The 18691-nt window shown below is 41.5% G+C and overlaps 7 protein-coding genes across 7 annotated transcripts; 4 read left to right on the forward strand and 3 right to left on the reverse strand. All coding sequences in view use genetic code 12, as the record gives it.

Annotated features, from left to right (window-relative positions):
• Positions 1-578: 578 nt before the first annotated feature.
• On the forward strand, positions 579-1133 carry PICST_36152 (predicted protein; the record flags this gene model as incomplete). The annotated part of the gene is made up of 1 exon (XM_001384638.1): positions 579-1133. One exon carries the CDS (start codon positions 579-581, stop codon positions 1131-1133), a length of 555 nt encoding a protein of 184 aa, XP_001384675.2.
• A 74-nt stretch (positions 1134-1207) lies between these two features.
• On the reverse strand, positions 1208-4007 carry PKH2 (aspartic proteinase precursor; the record flags this gene model as incomplete). The annotated part of the gene is given in 4 exon segments (XM_001385006.1): positions 1208-1366; positions 1397-2494; positions 2576-3386; positions 3399-4007. The coding sequence occupies 4 exon segments, from the start codon at positions 4005-4007 to the stop codon at positions 1299-1301; spliced, it is 2586 nt and encodes an 861-aa protein (XP_001385043.2).
• A 1234-nt stretch (positions 4008-5241) lies between these two features.
• On the forward strand, positions 5242-7791 carry OCT1 (mitochondrial intermediate peptidase involved in protein import). The gene has a single exon (XM_001384639.1). It carries the CDS (start codon positions 5268-5270, stop codon positions 7704-7706), a length of 2439 nt encoding a protein of 812 aa, XP_001384676.2. The 5' UTR covers positions 5242-5267; the 3' UTR covers positions 7707-7791.
• A 1312-nt stretch (positions 7792-9103) lies between these two features.
• Positions 9104-11006, forward strand: GNP2 (high-affinity glutamine permease). The gene has a single exon (XM_001384640.1). It carries the CDS (start codon positions 9215-9217, stop codon positions 10919-10921), a length of 1707 nt encoding a protein of 568 aa, XP_001384677.2. The 5' UTR covers positions 9104-9214; the 3' UTR covers positions 10922-11006.
• Positions 11007-11930: 924 nt separating this feature from the next.
• DIA4 (seryl-tRNA synthase-like protein) lies at positions 11931-13328 on the forward strand (the record flags this gene model as incomplete). Its single annotated transcript, XM_001384641.1, has 1 exon — positions 11931-13328. The coding sequence occupies one exon, from the start codon at positions 11931-11933 to the stop codon at positions 13326-13328; it is 1398 nt and encodes a 465-aa protein (XP_001384678.2).
• Positions 13329-13466: 138 nt separating this feature from the next.
• On the reverse strand, positions 13467-14798 carry PICST_31881 (predicted protein; the record flags this gene model as incomplete). Its single annotated transcript, XM_001385007.1, has 1 exon — positions 13467-14798. A coding segment is annotated over one exon (1332 nt), but the record flags the coding sequence as incomplete, so codon positions are not given.
• Positions 14799-15037: 239 nt separating this feature from the next.
• PICST_77984 (predicted protein) lies at positions 15038-18570 on the reverse strand. Its single transcript, XM_001385008.1, has one exon. The coding sequence runs from the start codon at positions 18342-18344 to the stop codon at positions 15117-15119; it is 3228 nt and encodes a 1075-aa protein (XP_001385045.2). The 5' UTR covers positions 18345-18570; the 3' UTR covers positions 15038-15116.
• Positions 18571-18691: the final 121 nt, after the last annotated feature.

Consider the following 18691-nt stretch of genomic DNA (forward strand, 5'->3'; position numbering starts at 1 on the left):
TAAAAGAGAAAAGAATAGAAATAGAACAATGAACGTTAAAAGGAAACGGTTGCAGATCTGATAGAAAAATCGCGATTAGCGGATATTTAGCGAGGGAAGAATGGCAGCTGAAAGTTCGTATGCAAGATTGCGGGACAGGGAGAAAATAGCGGGACAATATTTGGGAGTAAGATCAAGGGTATTTGAACTGTCTGTTCAGGGTGTTCTTTCTTTCTCAAAGTTAGCATTCAGCATCAACACGTATACAAGAATAAGTTGTGCAATTTATAGAGCAATTGAGAAGCAAATGGCAGAGTACTCTGTGATATTTTTTTCCAAAGTAAGATTACAAAACAAAAGTTGGGGCTCGCAGTCTCACTGTCGGTAATTTCTATTAAGTCTTTTCTCTCGCTAATATTTTTCTTCTACGGGGAGCCTCATGGTCTTTTCAGAATTGCCACTACTAACATCTATTCAAGAATTTACTCTTTCTTCGCCACTCCTTCTTTTCCAATTCAACTTCTACGATATTGTCTTTTCACTTCCCCTTCCGATTCCTACGTACTACAGCCAAAGTGAATTACCTACTCAATACCCCAATGACAGCATCTCTTCTGTCGCAACTGCTAGTGCCACCATCCTTGCTAACTCCCCAGAATTGCCATGAATCATCGCGAATATCAGCATTTCTCCGTCTTTCTCGTCTAGCTTCAGATGACACTATCAGGCAACATCTCAATGAAGTCAAAACTCCAGCAGGTTGTGACGATTACTTCGCCTCTACGATCGTTCCCCAATGGCAAGCCAGAGCCCAGTTGATCACCTTCTGTGAGAATTACGCTGCTGACTTCAGGAAAAAAACTGCCCTGGGAATCCACGTAAATCACGAAGAGCCTCAGGGCGGTGCGGCTCACGACAATTTGCTACCCCAGACTTTCAATTTGAGGTTGGATCCTTATGCTGAAAAGTCATACAACCAGAAGCTCGAGCAGCAGTACGCTCAATGCGACTACATCGACAACTGGGTCAGCAACCAGAAGAATGTTGAATCCATCATCAGGGAGCAAACAAGTCACGTCCTTAACGATAAGTGCTATTATAACGACTGGTTAGCTCAGTTCAAGAAGTTAGATTCTGTTATTAAACAACTGTAACTTAGCATCCTATTATACCTATGAAAGAATAGCAACCAATCCGACAATATTAGTTGACAGTCGTATATAGCAATCGGTCTTTGGAACTCTCTCTTTCTCGCCCTGTAAATAATGCATTTCCACTTTTATTCTACAGTCTATATATCTATAGAAAATGTAAGAAATCTATTTGTGAGCGGCTGCAGCAGCGGCATAGGCAAACTTGCTCATCGGTTTGGCAGCAGTCGGTTGTGCTATGATTGTCTTGTTAGTGGTGGTGCTACTGCTTCTGCCAGTATTAGTTTGTACTGTTGATTTCTTGGGCTTTTTTGGAACTGCAGTCGTCTTTGTAGGTTTCTTCTTAGATGCAGCAGTAGGGACTGAACTTGATTTGGAACTTAGAGATGGAGACAGTGTAGGAGTAGGAGACTTCTCCTTTCGGACGGCTGGCAGGCTTTTTTCTCGAGAAACCATGTCTTTGGCCATCAACAAACAGTCGATCCAACCATAGTTCTTGCCTAGCTTAACTTGATCCCCACTTCTATCCACAACTTTGACAGAATCTTCAAGCGATAATCTTTCGAAATCGCTGATTCTTTTCAAGAAGATCAAGTCTCCGCCTTTTCTAATCAATTCTAGAATCAAATAGCCGTAGACTTCCTCGCTGTCGTTGCCATCATCGTCAACAGCTAGACTCTCAAATTCATAATCATACATCAGATAGTCTCCGCCGTTATTTGCCTTGAGGTCTACGAGCATTACACCCAAACTAGCTGTGACAAAGAAGACCCGTGCTAAATTGGTAATGACAGTGACTACAACTTCAGCGTTCTTCTCAAGTTGCCTCAGGTATTTTGTGATCAAATCATCGATGAGGGAATCATCGAGCTGTTCAGCTGGTTGCCTCTTTAGGATCTTATTGCTCAACTCCAGCTTCAATATCGTGTCCATCTTCAAGATTTTTTCATTGGGGCTCAATAGATTCGAGATTTCCTTGAACTTTATAGTATTCTTGGCTTCTATAATTTTGGTTTTTGTTGTCTTCTGCTTCAAGTCTTCTTTAGACTTGGTAGCAATTGCCAACTTCGCCAGCGGTAAAGTAGGAGCCAGTCTTTGCGCCTGCTTCATGCCACTCCCAGCAGCAGCGGCAGCAGCGGCACTTACCAACAGATTTGGAATCGCAGGAGGCTGAGGCTGCGATTTGTGCTTAGAACTAGAGACATTTCTGGAACTGGAAGCGCTACCGGAACTAGAGCCGCTAGCTAGCTGACCATCAGAAGACTGGTTATTGCTATCGCTTGAAGATGTACTATTAGTCATGGCAAAGGCTGTATTGGTACGCAAGTTTGTATAGTGAGGGCTTTTTGAGGGAGAATCCAGAGCTTGTGGAGGTGGAGATATCTTTGGAGTGCTATCTACAGACAAGCTTGTATTCATTGCTATGTTTCTGCTATCTGCCAGACGAGATTGCTGTGGTTGCTGTTGCTGTTGACTTGGTGGAAGTGTCATGTTCGGTTGTTGGAGCATTTGGGCCCTGTAAGCATGCGCATGGTGTTGGTTTTGAGTTCTAGGAGGAGATGGTGCAGATACAAAAGCAGGATGAGTTGGTGAGATTGGAGGTACGAGTGGTGCTGGGGGTGGAGGTTGTTGCTGAGTTTGTTGTAATATCTGTGCTGGTGGACCAAGCTGTTGTGGTGCAACGATATTCTTTTTGATACGAGTAGCTGGCTGGTACGATTTCTTGACACCAACAGAGGGAATGTAAGCAAAGTCTGAATGCTGGATTTGCGAATGCAATTGCTGGTACGAGTTAGACTTGTTCATATTTCTATTGGAGCCTGTTTTGAATGTCGACATTACTGGTGAAGGTGCATTGTTTGAGCCTGGGCCAAATGGCTCAAATCTGGGCACTTTTCTATGCCAGATGAAATTGAGGTCGTCCCAGGGAACGTCTTGGAACCAACGGCTCTTTTGGATTTGAGGTATTGTAGACCGTTGTTGGGGATCGGCCAACAAGATTTTGTCTATTATCTCGATTACATCTGGAGGAAGTGGGTACTTCAGACGGTACGAGTAATCGATATTGATAATTTTCTCGAACGTCAAGTACTCAGTGTTGCCCTTGAACGGTGGTACTCCGTGAAAAAACTGGTACAAAATACATCCAAGAGCCCATACATCAGCTTCAAATCCACAAATGTTGTGTTTGAGAAGCTCTGGCGAAACGTACTCTGCCGTACCTACAAAGGAACCCTTACGATCTTCATCACTAACCTTAACCGGAACGTTCTGGGCTTCGTCTACGGAGTTGTAATCGATTTTCTCATCGTTGTCGTCAGAGTTTCCGAGAAGCTTGGCTGCACCAAAGTCGGTGATCTTTAGACTAAAATCGTGTGCTACAAGGATGTTTTCGGGTTTCAAGTCGCGATGGATCACACCCTTCAGATGAATGAATTTGACAGCGTCAACAATCTGACACATGTAGAACTTCAGCACAGCTTCTGATAACGAGCCGAACTTACGGATAATTGAAAGAAGCTCCCCGTATTCAGCAAAATCAAGCACAAAGAAAAGACTCTTTTCGTCTTGAAATGTGTAGTACAACTGAACAATACCAGGATGCTGTTGACCAAGACGATGCAACGTTATCTTTTCGATGTTGACATACTTGATCTTGTCCTCCTTGACAATATGTCGTTTGGAAAGAACCTTGATAGCATATGTCTTTGAGTTGTGGATATCCATTGCAGAAAACACAGTGGAGTACGAACCTTCACCAATCCTTGTTCCAAACTGGTAATCCCGAGCCGTACGCTTCACGGGTGTGGGAGAGATTTGTTTTTGTTGAAGATGCAGTTGCAGCTGTTGCTGTGTTGGTAGTGGTGGACGTTGCATTTGTATGATGTTGTCTGAAGACATTATAATGTATATATGATGATATGACTTATGAAATAGTATGAAAGCAAGGACAATAGACGATTGATATCAAGGGCAGTTATAATGATGATGCTATATGAGACGACGTGAGTTATGTTTTATGGGGCTCGACTTGTATTCAGTAATGGGCACTAGATTTCCAAAATTTGAAAACTTCACAGTATTTACGGTTTCACTAATTCAATACTCAAACCAACCTTATGCCAATAATGCTATAGTTAAGAGGTGACTCCATAAAGTGGCGATATCAATGGACGCAATTCTGGTGCTGTCAATGGCGAAGATTCCAAAGACGAAGACAGCAATAATGAGCTGTTTCTAGACGGCAGGAAACAGCGATAGGGGAAGTCCAAGAAAAGGAAAATACACTAATGTTGTTGATATCGAAAACCGAGATCAAGACAGCTAACTACAGATCGGTGGGGATGTCACGTGATCTGAATGTAAACAAATGAAAAAGTGGTGGATGGGCAGAATTTGGTTGTTCAGGGTGGTAGGACGAAGTGGGGGTGGAAGAAACTTGGGAGGTTGGTTATTGCGAATGGTTGAGTGGGGGGTTTACACAAGTTTTGTTAGAGTGTAGATTAAACTTCTGTAGTTTGTGGACCAGCTCCGTTTGGGAAGGTGGAAAATGAGCGAGCCGGCGAGGTGCGAAGAGGCAGACGATCGAATTGGGCAATGAGAAGCTGTCTTGGCTGAGCTTTGACTTTGCTGAGTTCGTAGAAGGTGGTCAATTGTGTTTTATCGGCGACATTGTATCTTCCAGAGGATTTATATTTCACTCCTATTGTTGACGCCTTACGTCATAGAGATCCTGATTACAGTTTAGTATGCGCATATATTGTTCTTTATAAATAGTAGAGTAAGAAGTAGAAGTTGTAGAACCTGCAATAACAAGGCTAAATTTTCAAATAAGATAATGAAAAATTGTGTTCAAAGAACTTCAATAGGTAGCTATAACTCCTTGCCGATTACCATGGACGTTTGGCCTATTTGCATCTATAAGTTTGTACCTCTCTCGTCATCTTATCTTTATCTTTATCTTCTGACTCTACTCTTGCTTCTCTATTCGCAGAAGAACTGTTTGCACACAGGAATGCTCCAGAATCTGTGAATTTTTATTCTAGCAGATGCGGGCTATTTTTCACTCACCTATTCTTGAGAAAACGCCTTTCCGTATCGCTAAGGATCCCAGGTATAGAGACAGCAGTGTTCACGATGCGTCTTCTGCGCCAGCTTCTTCGAAGTACACCATTTCTCACGCGGGCAAAGCCCGTGTCTGGTAAGGTGTCACATTTCAGACTGCGCACCGATCTCAAGGGAGGCTCATCCAACTCCTCTAAGTCGCCAGATTCTGTTGGTGATGGTGCTTCGGCACATCTTCGTCACATTTTCGACGACCAGAAGTACTTCAACAGCTTCACCAAGTCTGCAGCAGAAACTTCGGGCAAGGTTTCGCTGCTTCCAGCCATCTTCTCCTTCCGCAGGTCTGGATTGTTCTGCAACGATAATCTTCTGACTCCCCATGGATTGATAGACTTCTCGAAAAACTCCCTAAGAGAAGCTAAGTCGCTTGTAGAATCAATGCTCCACGATGTGAAGTCTGATCCAGCCGGCCGTTTGTCGTATATCAACAAGTTGGATCAGTTGTCGGACATCTTGTGTAGAGTAATAGATGTAGCTGAGTTCATCAGAGTAGCCCACCCATCCCAAAAATGGGTCAATGCTGCGCAGCAAACCCACGAAATCATGTTCGAATACATGAACCAGTTGAATACAAACGTAGAGTTGTACCAGAATCTCCGGGACATTTTGAGCGATTCCTCTGTGACGGCCCAACTAACAGAAGAAGAAATTCAGGTTGGTGAGTACTTGAAACAGGACTTTGAAAGATCGGGAATCCACATGAACCCTTCTGCAAGGAATAACTTTGTAGCCATCACCCAGGAGATCTCTTTACTTGGATCACGTTTTAACAACGAAATCCACAACTTGAAGTCATACTGGTGTGAAATCCCTAGATACGAGTTTGAACAACTCGAGGACTCAAACTTGAAAAAGGAGATTCTCGGCTACCAGTCCAAGGCCCCTCCTTCCAAGCATTCTTCCCAAACTATCAGCATCCCATTAGTGGGCCACATTCCCTTCACGATCCTTACCACATGTTCGATAGAGCTGATCAGAAGGGAGATCTGGATTTCTTTGCATAATTCTTCAGATGAGCAGATCGCTACTCTTAACAACTTCCTCAAATACAGAGCTACGTTGGCAAAAATGTTGGGCTACAAGTCTTTTTCACACTATCAATTGGAACATAAAATGGCCAAGAATCCCGAAAATGTAGTTACATTTTTGACTAACTTACAGAAGTCGTTGAGAGAAAAGGGTGTTACTGAAGAAATCAAAAAGTTGTACCAATACAGAGATGATTCCACGATTTCACAGGTACAGAAGGCATCTACTGAAGATATTATTGATGGAGTTAAACCCTGGGATAGGGATTACCTCTTGGAAAAGCTCCAGAAAGCGTCTAACAAGAATTTGGAAGAGTTAGAAAACATCAACGAATACTTGTCTGTTGGCACTATTGTCGCGGGATTGAGTGAATTATTTAAGCTGATCTACAATGTTGAGTTTGTGCCTGTGGCAACGCTCAAGGGAGAAACGTGGGATCAAAACCAAGTTCGTAAAGTTGCGGTAGTTGACGATTCTACAAAGAAGAAACTAGGGTTCCTCTATTTAGATTTCTGGTCCCCCAAAGTCTTACCATCTCATTTCACGATAGTTTGTCTGAGAAAGCTCAATTTAGATATTAAGAGCGAAACGAAAGACAAGATGAGACAATTGGTACAATTGGATGAGGACGAAACGTCACAACTCCCCGTGATTTCGTTGATTTGTAACTTTCAGAAATCAAATGATGGTCACATAGGTAGATTTGCAGGCGTAGAGAACGAGAAGCCTACATTACTTTCGTTGAACCAAGTGGATACAGTTTTCCATGAAATGGGTCATGCCATGCATTCCATGATTGGACGTACTGACTTGCATAACCTCTCTGGAACGAGGTGTGCCACTGACTTCGTAGAGTTGCCCTCGGTTCTAATGGAATCTTTCAGTAAGGACCCTCGAGTCTTGTGTAAAATTGCAAAGCACTACGAAACGGGCGAGCCATTATCTCCTAAACTATTGGCTCAGCACCAGACACAGAAAGTGATGTTAGACGAATGTGAAACCTACATGCAATCAAAGATGGCCATGTTGGATCAAGTTCTACACAGCGAAGATGTCGTCAGGACTATTTCGGAAGACTTTGCTAACTTCGACTCTACGCCTATATACCATAGTCTTGAGTCCAAGTTGAAGGTTTTTGCCGATACCTGGTCTACTTGGCATGGTAAGTTTCCCCACTTGTTCTCGTATGGTGCCGTTTATTACTCCTACTTGTTGGATCGGGCCATCGCAGAGAAGATTTGGAATGGGTTGTTTGCACACGATCCTTGGAGTAGAGAGGCGGGAGAGAAGTACAAAAACAGCATATTGAAGTGGGGAGGCACCCGTGATCCTTGGGAATGCCTTGCAGATGCGTTGGAGAACGACGAGCTCAGCAAAGGAGACTCGCGAGCAATGGAAATAATCGGCAAGGATTCCTTGTGACGTCACAACAAAAGTAATTTTGGTTTTTAATGGCATTATGAAACTTGTACATAGAACTTCTACAATAGATAAAATTACAGTATAATGATTTGCCGTAGGTTTGTTGTAATAAACTTCATTGACGTCGCCAAGATTAACTATACGAAGTCTTATCTACGTCAAACTAGATCAAATACAATTCGTTGCCATGGTACAACAATCTCATTTAGAATAATGACATCCACTATTGGATATCATGCCACCAAACACTATTCTCCCGGAGAATGTGGGGGGAGTGGGAGAACTCCTTTTCCGGGGAGCTCGTAGGCGAGTCGTGATTTCAAAGTGGTCAGGGGGTTTTGTGGTATTGAGTCACAGCCATCTCACTTTGTTAGCGAACATTATTCCAAAACCTCAAGGCATTTTGGAGGAAAGGTACAATTCAGCCTTACTATTTTATTCCACCACTTCGAAAACTACAAATTATTTCTCAATTCGACAGTGTCTATTCTACGTTCTTTGCTAGCAATTGGACCACTCCACTTGAGTAAGTTGATGTGTTCCTGAGTCATACTATAGCCGGAACAGACCATATCTTGCCGGTTCCGGAACAACCTCTATGGTCTGCACACAATAAACGGAGGAGAGGACATTGCCTCAAGCAACGGACCTGTAAGCAGGGTGTTGGTACTCCATACAGTCTGAGATGCTCAATGTAAGCGGCAAATGTACCAATGCCTTATAGTAGTGTCGCTTAGCTACGCCGTGAACTAACTAAAGCGGTTGTAACTGCGAAATGCCTATACCACCACCTCGAGTACAGGACCCGAAGAAATGTAGGTTTCAGGTGTGACCTCATTTCTTGTTGACAACCGTGTACGAGCTTATGCTATCCAGGTCAATGTGAACTACTATTCTTCATAGTATTGTAAATAGAAATTTAACTGTCGGAAGTATACCCGCAATACGAACTTCCATACAGCTCCTGGAAAAAATTATGGAAAAACTGCCAGAAAATATCGCAAAAGAAAAAAGTTCTGTAATGCCTTGACAGCTGCCAAATACGGCAATTGCTGCTGAGCCGCAACCTCACCATATACAAGTCTTTCTTTTTGCAATGCCCAGCGGATAGCCGGTCCGTCGTGGTATTGGCAGAAGTACCCCTCGATAAGGACCGACACGTACAGACAATTATGGACTTTGACCGAAAAAAGAAACGTCCGCTGTGATGTCGTACTATTCGATTAGTCCCTTATACCTCCCCGAGCCTTCACACAGTACTTCTGTTGGTTATTCCTTCCGTTTTTGCAATTCTTGCTCTCAAAGCGCAAGTGCCAGTGACTCGAGTAGCGTCCCATATATAACTTTTAGGATCCGCTTAGAAATTTTTTCATCTATTCAAAGTGTACCATTTCTGATTGCCAGTTCATTTGTACTGTGAGTCGTTTTCCAACCCTGTCCATACCCGGTTCATAACTCATAGTGCAATTACATCCTCTGCAAAAAGATAAGTCAGTTATATCGTTATCATGTCGTCAAAAGATTTAGAATGCAATGATGTCAAAGTTGACTCTGGCTTGTTTGACTCTGCCTCTAACATCCTGGCTCCACTCTCAGAAGAGCTGACTCGCTGGGGCAAGTTCAAGGATTCCTTCAAAAGACAACCCTACGATGAAACTGGTGCTGGTAAGCAGCTTGCCAAAGGTATCTCCAAGAGTCACTTGGTGTTGATGGCCTTGTGTACTGGTCTTGGTACTGGTTTATTGGTGGGTTCTGGTGGAGTCTTGAGCAAGGCTGGTCCATTATTCGTTCTTATCGGTTATGCCATTGTTGGTTCTTTCTTGTATCCTACCTTGCAAGCTGCTGGTGAAATGGCTGTCAACTATTCTGATCTCTCTGGTGGTTACAACAACTACCCAAGAAAGTTTGTAGACGAGTCCTTGGCTTTTGCAATCACTTGGAATTACTGTATCCAGTGGCTTTCTGTCATTGCCATCGAGTTAGTGACTGCTGCTATGACCATTGAATACTGGAACACCTCCATCAACCCTGACGTGTGGGTTACTATTTGCTACGTTGTTGTCTTGTTCATTAACTTTAACGGTGCCAAGGGTTACGGTCAAGGTGAATTCATCTTGGGTTCCTGTAAGATCCTCATGATTGTAGGTTTCATTATCATGGGTATAGTCGTTAACGTTGGTGGCGGACCAGAAAAGGAATTCATTGGAGGAAGATACTGGCACAACCCTGGTTTCTATACCAACTTCAAGGGTCTTTGTTCTGTTTTTGTCACTGGTGCTTTCTCTTTGGGCCAGTCAGAATTCGTTGCTCTCTCAGCTGCTGAGCAGAAGAACCCAAGACAGTCCATTCCATCGGCTTGTAAGTTAATCTTCTGGAGAATCCTTGTTATCTTCTTGGGTTCTTTGACTATTGTCGGTTTGTTGGTTCCATACACCTCCGACAGACTCTTGGGTTCCCATGGTGGCGGTTCACATGCTTCTCCATTCGTGTTGGCTGCCGCTTTGCATGGAGTCAAGGCAGTTCCTTCCATCATTAATGCTGTCATTTTGTTGTCGGTCACTTCTGTTGCTTCTTCTTCGTTGTACTCTGCCTCCAGAACTTTGCAATCTTTGGCTGAACAACGTTTTGCCCCAACTTGGTTCAACTACATTGACAGGTCTGGTAGACCATTGAGAGCTTTGGTGGTATGTTCAATCATTGGTCTCTTCTCTTTCATCGCTGCCTACAAGAAACAAGAAACAGTGTTCAACTGGTTATTGGCTATTTCTGGTCTCTCTCAAATCTTCACTTGGTTCAGTATCTGTATTTCCCACGTCCGTTTCAGAGCTGCATTGAAGTACAACAACATTTCCCTTGACTCATTAGGTTACGTTGCTTCTACTGGTGTTTGGGGTTCGTGGTATGCTATCATTTGGTATGTTCTTGTGTTGATTGCGCAATTCTGGATTGCTTTATACCCAGTTGGAGAAGGAAAGCCAGATGCCGAAAACTTTTTCCAGAACTACCTTGGAGCAATTGTTTTGATCTTGTTCTACTTTGGCCATAAGTTATACACAAAGAACTGGAAATTGTTTATCAGGGTAGAAAACATCGATATTTACAGCAGCAGAACCATTTTTGATGAAGAAGTATTGACATTGGAAAAGCAAGAAGAAGCAGAGAGGTTCAAAAATTCCAACATTTTCAAGAAGGCATTGAAGTTCATGTTCTACTAGAAGGATCTTCTCTAATGACCATTTCATGACTTTTCACTTCATTTTAAATTATTTATAGATTGTAATACTATGGTTTTATGAATTTAAATTGTAATTTTATGTAAATGTAGGCGTAATCTTTTTGAAATTTTTGTATTTTCGCAGCCTTTTTAGACAATTTGCTTATCGTTGCGTTCAGAGATTTATAGCAAATAGCCAGTTGCAGCTATCATTTAGTTGGCAAATGTCGGTTTTCCAAGAAAACAACCTTTAGATATGCTTACATCCCTAGAAAAGTATTTTAATATCTCACTAAATTGTAGAAATGATCCTTTTTTAGCTTGGAAGCAAATTGGATAGTCCATTATGAACAGGTACAAATTAAATTCATGTTCCTTCCCAGAGCTATGATTTATGATAGGATTCCTCAATGATAATCTGTTTTGTCAATTGAAATAATATTAGATCACATTCTTCTTTGATTCCTCGAATTTATGACCTTGACTCCTACAAAAACGTCGCTTTTGTTCTAATGAAAGGTGCCAGCATCTATCGCAAGGTGTCTATCGCAAGGCATCCAGAAGTAAATCTGGCTGCAACATAAAGTGAATTAATTAGAACTTAAAAATCTTCACTCCATCTAAACAAACATTTTGTCCATGTTATTCTTCATACTTAATATAGTACAAATGAGTTGCCATGTACATGGTCTTTGTCAATGAATATCCCTGATAAGTAGATACTGAAAAATAGCTCAAGAAGAGAAATAGATGATACAAGATACTATCAGTAACAGTGACGGTTTCAATTGAAGCAGCCAACAGAAAATCAGTCTGTTAATCGTAAGAGAATAAAATGTATCATATAAATTCCAGATAGCACTCGGAAGCCTAACTGAATACTGTTGCAGATATAGGCTAACTTCGCACTTATTGCACAGAAAAAGAGCTCATAGTTAAGAATTTGAAGATTAAAAATTCAATTTATTAGCAGTCTAATATTTGATGAACCCAGTTGTCTGCTGAGTCTAATGTTCCTACAAGTCATACGAAGTAGAAATAGAACGGCTGGCATATATAGGAATGCTAGTCGACATGTGGGGACCAAAAATACGGAGATTTTGCTAAGACCTCAGTTGGATATCAATGGAGTCATAACGAACAAAGAAGAATATGAACTGTCTATCCGAAGAAGAATGCTTTCAGAAGAATATTTGACCGGCCTCAATTACATCGTTGAGAACCGACCAAAGCAGCTTGAGTTATCACAGAAGATCAGCCTTTTGCGTGGAGAAAGGAACGTATTGGGAGAGCAAATGAAGAAAGGAAAATCTTCTTCGATTAAAGATAGGCTCACTTCCATCAAGGAAGAGTTGAAGCCTCTCGAAGTTGAAGCCAAAACGTTGACTGAAGAAATATACAGAAGGGCAGAGATGCTTCCAAACCTTCTAGATTCGACCGTGCCAAAAGACACCCTAGTAAACGACATTGTCGAGTTTATCCATTGTGACTCCGAAGAAGATGCTATGCGAAAGCTTCCCAAAACCGAATTTGACCACAAATTGATTGGTGAAAAGTTGAACATCATGGATTTTGAAACTGCTCTGAGAGTTTCGGGCTCATCGTGGTATTATTTGATCGGAGATGGTGCTCTATTGGAACAGGCTTTGGTGCAATATGGCTTGTCCAAGGCTCGTCGAAGAGGCTACAAGATGGTAATACCGCCTTCCATAGTAAGATCTGAGATCGTACATGCCTGCGGATTCAAACCTCAAGATCAGAATAATGAGAAGCAGATCTATGAATTGATAGACGAAAATAGATCGTTGACAGGAACTGCTGAGATTCCATTGGGTGCCTTACATTCATCAACTGTATTCGATACAAGTACTAATTTCCCTATCAAATATGCTGGTGTCTCAAGATCATATAGGGCAGAGGCTGGTGCAAGTGGAAAAGACACCAAGGGGCTCTACAGAGTTCACGAGTTCACAAAAGTTGAGCTTTTCCACTTTACAACTCCAGAAAACTCTTCACAGGAATTGGAAGAATTGAGACAATTACAAACTGAAATCATCACCGAGTTGGGACTCAGTGCCAAAGTTTTGAATATGGCAACTTCTGATCTTGGATCTCCTGCCATAAAGAAATACGACATTGAAGCGTGGATGCCAGGAAGAGGCAACTGGGGTGAATTGACAAGTTCTTCCAATTGTGGAGATTATCAGTCTAGAAGATTGGGAATTCGTCAGAATAGAAAAGATCAGAAGGTAGCCCACGTTCATACTCTAAATGGTACATGTATGGCAGTGCCTAGAGTCATAGTCGCAATCATTGAACAGAATTACGATCCTGAAACCGAGTCCATCAAGATACCACACGTCTTACGACCATACATGGATGATAAGCTGGTTATAACCAAGAATTAACATTGTAAATATTGTACATACTCCAAACTAAATACATCAGAAACCTTCATCATCTGAATTGTTGGTTATTTCCGTTTGCTCTGTAAGAGGTTCAAAGCTATTGAACCTACGGTCTTTCAATATGAGTGGCGAGCTTACGAATCTCCTGTTAGCATTATTTTTCGAATCATACTGGGACTCGTATATCTCGTTCAATTTAGATTCATGAAGTTGCCTTACCTTGGCTAACTTTTTTACCTTGTTTGGCGGTGGAGTCGCTATTTGCAATCGTTCAATATTGGATTCGAGAGATTTGTATTGTTGGTGAAGATTTTTGAAATCTTCGTACTTCTTTTGATAAGCGGTAGTTAACAATTGATACTTGCTGTCCAATTGACTTATCTTCAACTCAAGGTCATCATGTGACCGTTGCAACTTTTGTGTCTCCCGAAGTTCTATCAATGCTCTTTCTTGTGCATCGTATTTCTTACTCAATGAGTCTATCTGGTCGTTTTTCGATGTAATGAGCAGATCTATCGACTTGAGACCAGACCTCACATCGAGGAAAAACTCGTCATGGAGGTCATTCTCCGACTTCTTATCACCTAGTCTGTTCAAAATGTTTTCCAACAACAGAAGTGATCTTTGATCAAGGGATACAGACCTGAGCTCAGCTACAATGGGATCTATAATCTGTCTTACTAAATCACTATCTGGCAAACTGTTCGTTATAGACTCCAATTGAGTCAGCAAGTTATCGAAAGATTTGGTATCGTTCTGGGATTTTGTTTCAAGCTTGGCGTCAATCTTGGAATATATCAATTCTGGCAATTTGTCTTGCAATATTTGGGATTGTTCTTGAATTCTACTACATATTTGTTGTTTTATTTCTATGCCCGAATCGTTTGCCAGTTTATTCGTCGAATGCAATTGCTTCAACTGGTCTGAAAGAGACGTCACTTTGGATTCTATGTTCGCAATTTGTTCAGGTTCAACTTGTGACCCTTTCAGCATTTGTAAGCTTTCCAAAGTCTTGATTTCAGCCAAAGACTTTTCTAGAGCAAGCAACACTTTACCATTTTGGGTTTCACTCAATGAATCCAATTTCTCAGTGAGACCTTTAATATCTAGTTTGGTTGCATTTCCCTCTGTTATTACTTCAGTCGAGTAGTTGGCTATGTTTTCAAGAAGCTTGTTCAAATGTTGATTGTTATTCTTCAGCCTGTCAAATAATTGGCCCAAGTCTACATGCGTCTGCTTGGTCTGAACCTCCAAGTTGTACAACTGATGCAGAATCACCTGATGTGAATTGTGGATGTGATCGAAGTGCTCATCAAGATTATCGCTTTGCAAAAAGTTCAACTTGCCAACACTGGAACTGCTCTTGTTGGGAGAAATCGATTTAAGAATCTTGGAAGGTGAGTACTCCACAGGACTGGCAACATTTGCAACGGCTTTGCCTGGAGTAGAAGGCGTATTTTCCTTGTTCATTTCCAGTCTATATAGCCCAAGAGAAAACAGGATGAAAGTATAATTATGAATATATTGTGAAGAAAGAAAATGATATAATTTAGTAACTATCAGAATCTACAATTTGATAATACGGAAAATCGAATAGTAAACAACCTGCATATAAAACGGTATATACAGAATATATTATGGGTGCAAAATTACGTGTTTTTCTTTACAAATGAGAAGTAGCTAATGTAATACTTTGTTAAATGTATTCAAAAACAATTAATATCTTGAATTCACATAAACCTAAATACACACTTATATGTATCATTCAAGGTAAAATACTTTTATATCCTAAAATCCAAACTTGTCCTTGAAGGCTGCAGAGTACATGGCCCTCTTTTGTCCTTCAACACTTTCTGTCATAGCTTCACTAGCAGAATTGGCATATCCTCCAATAGTTTCTTCCACAGACTCAAGTCCAGCCTGGAGACTGCGCACCCAGCCTTGACCTGCCACACCACCAGAGCTGGCAGTTGTAGATCTTCTGACCGGTTCCTTGTAGCCACGGCTAGATTGTTGAGATGCAGCTCCATAGCCTCCATATCCTTGACTCAAGTTTGCTTCGGGACTGATATTGTGGGCCAACTGACTTTCGGGATGCTTAGCGGGCTTTCTATTAGGTCCCGCAACTAATAGAGCCAAGTCCTCTACAGACATGTAGCCTGTTTGTCCTGTTGCCCACAGTAGAGTACCAGCTGTAGGACGGGGAGGAATGATAGCATTCTCATTGAAAAGTAAATCAGTCACATTTTCTTTATTATGAGACCGATGAAGTCTGCTTCCTTTATCAAAAGCAGACATATGTAGAAATTCACTTTTGCTGGAGCGAACAAAGAAATCTCCTGTGCTCAAGATTTCGGATTGAGAGGCAATTCCAGATTCAAGCGATCTCTTGATCTTCACATAAATTTCCTTGGGTACCTTTATATCAGCAATGTCTGCCAATGATGGTAGCGAAAATAACTTGACGTAGCCAGTTTTTACTAAAGATGCAACCATAACACCATTGTTATGGAAATTCAAAACTCCGCTTCTCAAACAGCTATCCTCCACAACCTTGTGGGACAATTTAGTCTTGGGAATTTTAAGAACTCTAAGGTCTCGTTCAGACGTAGTAACAACATATCCGGGAATAACTACACCTTGCCCTAGCTTGTTGAATATCTCCATTTCAGCAACTGCAGAACTTCCATCAACAGCATTGATCGGGATGATCTGATCCAATTTCAATAGCAGAGGATCAGCAGCCCCAGACTTGTAGTTCAACCCAATTGTTCTGTCAGTGAAAACAACTTCGAACCCTCCATTACCCATTGGTACGATCTTGAAGTTAAGCAAGTTACCTCCACAGTTGGTGCCCACATGAAGAAGAACCGAAGAATATCCATCTTGCCCATATTCCATAATAGAAAACTCTACAACAGTGGCATAACATTCACCAGTCACGGTAACAAGATGCTCCGAAATAGACTCAAGGTTCAAAATTATGGCTGGTCCTCTGGTGATGTCGCATACGACCAAACGGCCACTGGTATATGCTACAGCTGCAAACCCAATGTCACTCATCTTGATGCAAGAAACTTTTTCTTTTTTGTCCAATTGAAGCAATGAGACAGGCAAAAATGTAGATGTCTGAGTTACGGAGCCCAGGATCCTTTCTCTTATGTCTAATATCTTTCCATTTCCATTTTCATGTTGCACGGGACATCTAGCATAATCCTTAGTGCTATGATTTCCTTGGCTGCCGTTGGATCTACCGAATTTACAAATTACCACATCGCCACTGCCCAATGCCACCAACATCTCTTTACTGCCAAAGGCACAAGAAACATCCACGATTTTAACAGAGTTGGGGTTTCCACTGTTATAGAGAGTTTCTTTAAGACTGATTTGTACGATGCTCTCCGCTTCCAGGAATTCTGTCTTGGTGATATCCAAAAGACGCACCAAGCCGCTTTCATGACCAGTGACTAAGATATTACGGTAAGTATCATTATAGCCAAAGGACTTAGGAATAGACGAGTTCTCGACAGGAGCACCTCCTTTCAATAACAAGTTGGACTTAGCTGCAGCGCCGCCCGAAACTCTAGTGGACATCATACTGAACCAGTCCTTTCTTTTGACAAACTGGACTGATGAGCTAGTCACTGGTGGATGTATAAATGCTATGGATGGTGGAAGAAGTAATCCACCCAAATCAGTGCTGCCCTGAGCTCCACCAACGGTAGAGAATTGGATTATATACAAAGCATTGAGATTGCTGACTAAAAGCAAATACGAAGGATTATGATTGCCGTTGAAATATGGCTCGTTGTCACCTGAAATTGGCAAAATACTGGTGATATACTCTTGTTCATCTTGTTTTCTCAAGTTGAACAACACTGGAAGGATTCTTTGGCCACTTTGGGGCAGAGCATAGAATTCCGCCTGTTTTTCATTCGACGTCATGGAATACTTCAAAGTATAGCCAAAATCAAGTACGTGTAGCAAATTTCCTTCAGCACCAGCTCCACATATTACAAGCTGAGTCAATTCCGGATCCTCACCACAGATCCATCTGACCGACTGAATAGGGTGAAACACTTCTGGTATCTCCAAAGAAGGCCCAGGCTTGTGGAGACCAACTTCAAAAATATTTCGGGTTTGAATAAGTGCTCCACTAGCTGCATCCCAGAAGGCAATAGTGTTATCTCTGTGCAACGTCAAAACATGTAATCCATTTGGGTGAAAATGAGACTCCGTCAATTCTGGAATCACATCCTTTGAGGAACCAAACATCTTTTTCTTGCCTCCATTGGCTACAAACGAAGAAAGTTCAAATGATTTTGCTCCTTTTTCGACCACATAGACAAATTTGCTCTTGAGTTCTCCAGAGGCAATAGAATAGAGAATAGCACAATGAGAATAGGTGACTAGAACAGTACCAATGTCTCTGGGGTGCCATTCGAGATGTAAAACTGGCGACATCTTCTGCTTGGGTAACACTTTTTTCTGAAGATTATCTACACGTAGAGGGCTCATGTTTAACCTATCTACATCAAAGAACATGAGTGAGCCATTGGTAAGTCCCAAGATAATAAAATCCAAGGAAGGATCTGCTTCTACGGCTGTGATAGCTCCAGGGGCCAGAGTAGCTACCAAGATGGATTTGGAATGTAATGATAGAACAGTGATTCCTCCAGAAGACTCGGTGATAGCAACTAAATATACACCTTTAACGAATTTTAATTTTGTAATGGGATGAGTAGCATTGAATTCGAAGACAACTTCGACTGAATTCTGACCATATACACGAACCTCGTTGTATGTAGTAGAAACAGCCAATAACGATTGAACAGGATCGTAAGCTACAGCCACAATGGAATCCTTGGGCAATCCCAATTGGGTCACAAAATTCATCTCTATATCCTTAGCATTAAAGTGTGATGGGGAAAGGTCTTTTGTTCCTGAAGTCTTGATGACGTTGGATACCGAACTTAGCGAAAGCGGAGCTTTCCTAGATTTCATTTTCGAGAACATATTGGTTTTGATTTTGAAATGGTAGTATGAAGTGATAATAGAAGATGAATATCAGAAGTATTGAACGAAATGAGTAATACTATGAATTGTATGAATATACAAGAGTCTATAGTGATCTGATTATGGTTCACTATTGGATCAGACCTTCCAATTTTAAGTTTTCTTTCTCGAACTTGAGTAGAGTTGTTGAACAATCTCGCTGAATCAGAATATACACCCAGTTAAGTGACTGACCTTGTGGAAAACAAATCTATCACAGTATTTATGGATAAAGGCACTGTCGGTTAACTATGGAGAGACGAAAATCGATTCTCAAAAGTTATGTGAAAGTTCGGCATATACCGCAA

The sequence above is a fragment of the Scheffersomyces stipitis genome, chromosome 5 (assembly GCF_000209165.1).
Source record: "Scheffersomyces stipitis CBS 6054 chromosome 5, complete sequence".
Lineage (NCBI taxonomy): Eukaryota > Fungi > Ascomycota > Pichiomycetes > Serinales > Debaryomycetaceae > Scheffersomyces > Scheffersomyces stipitis.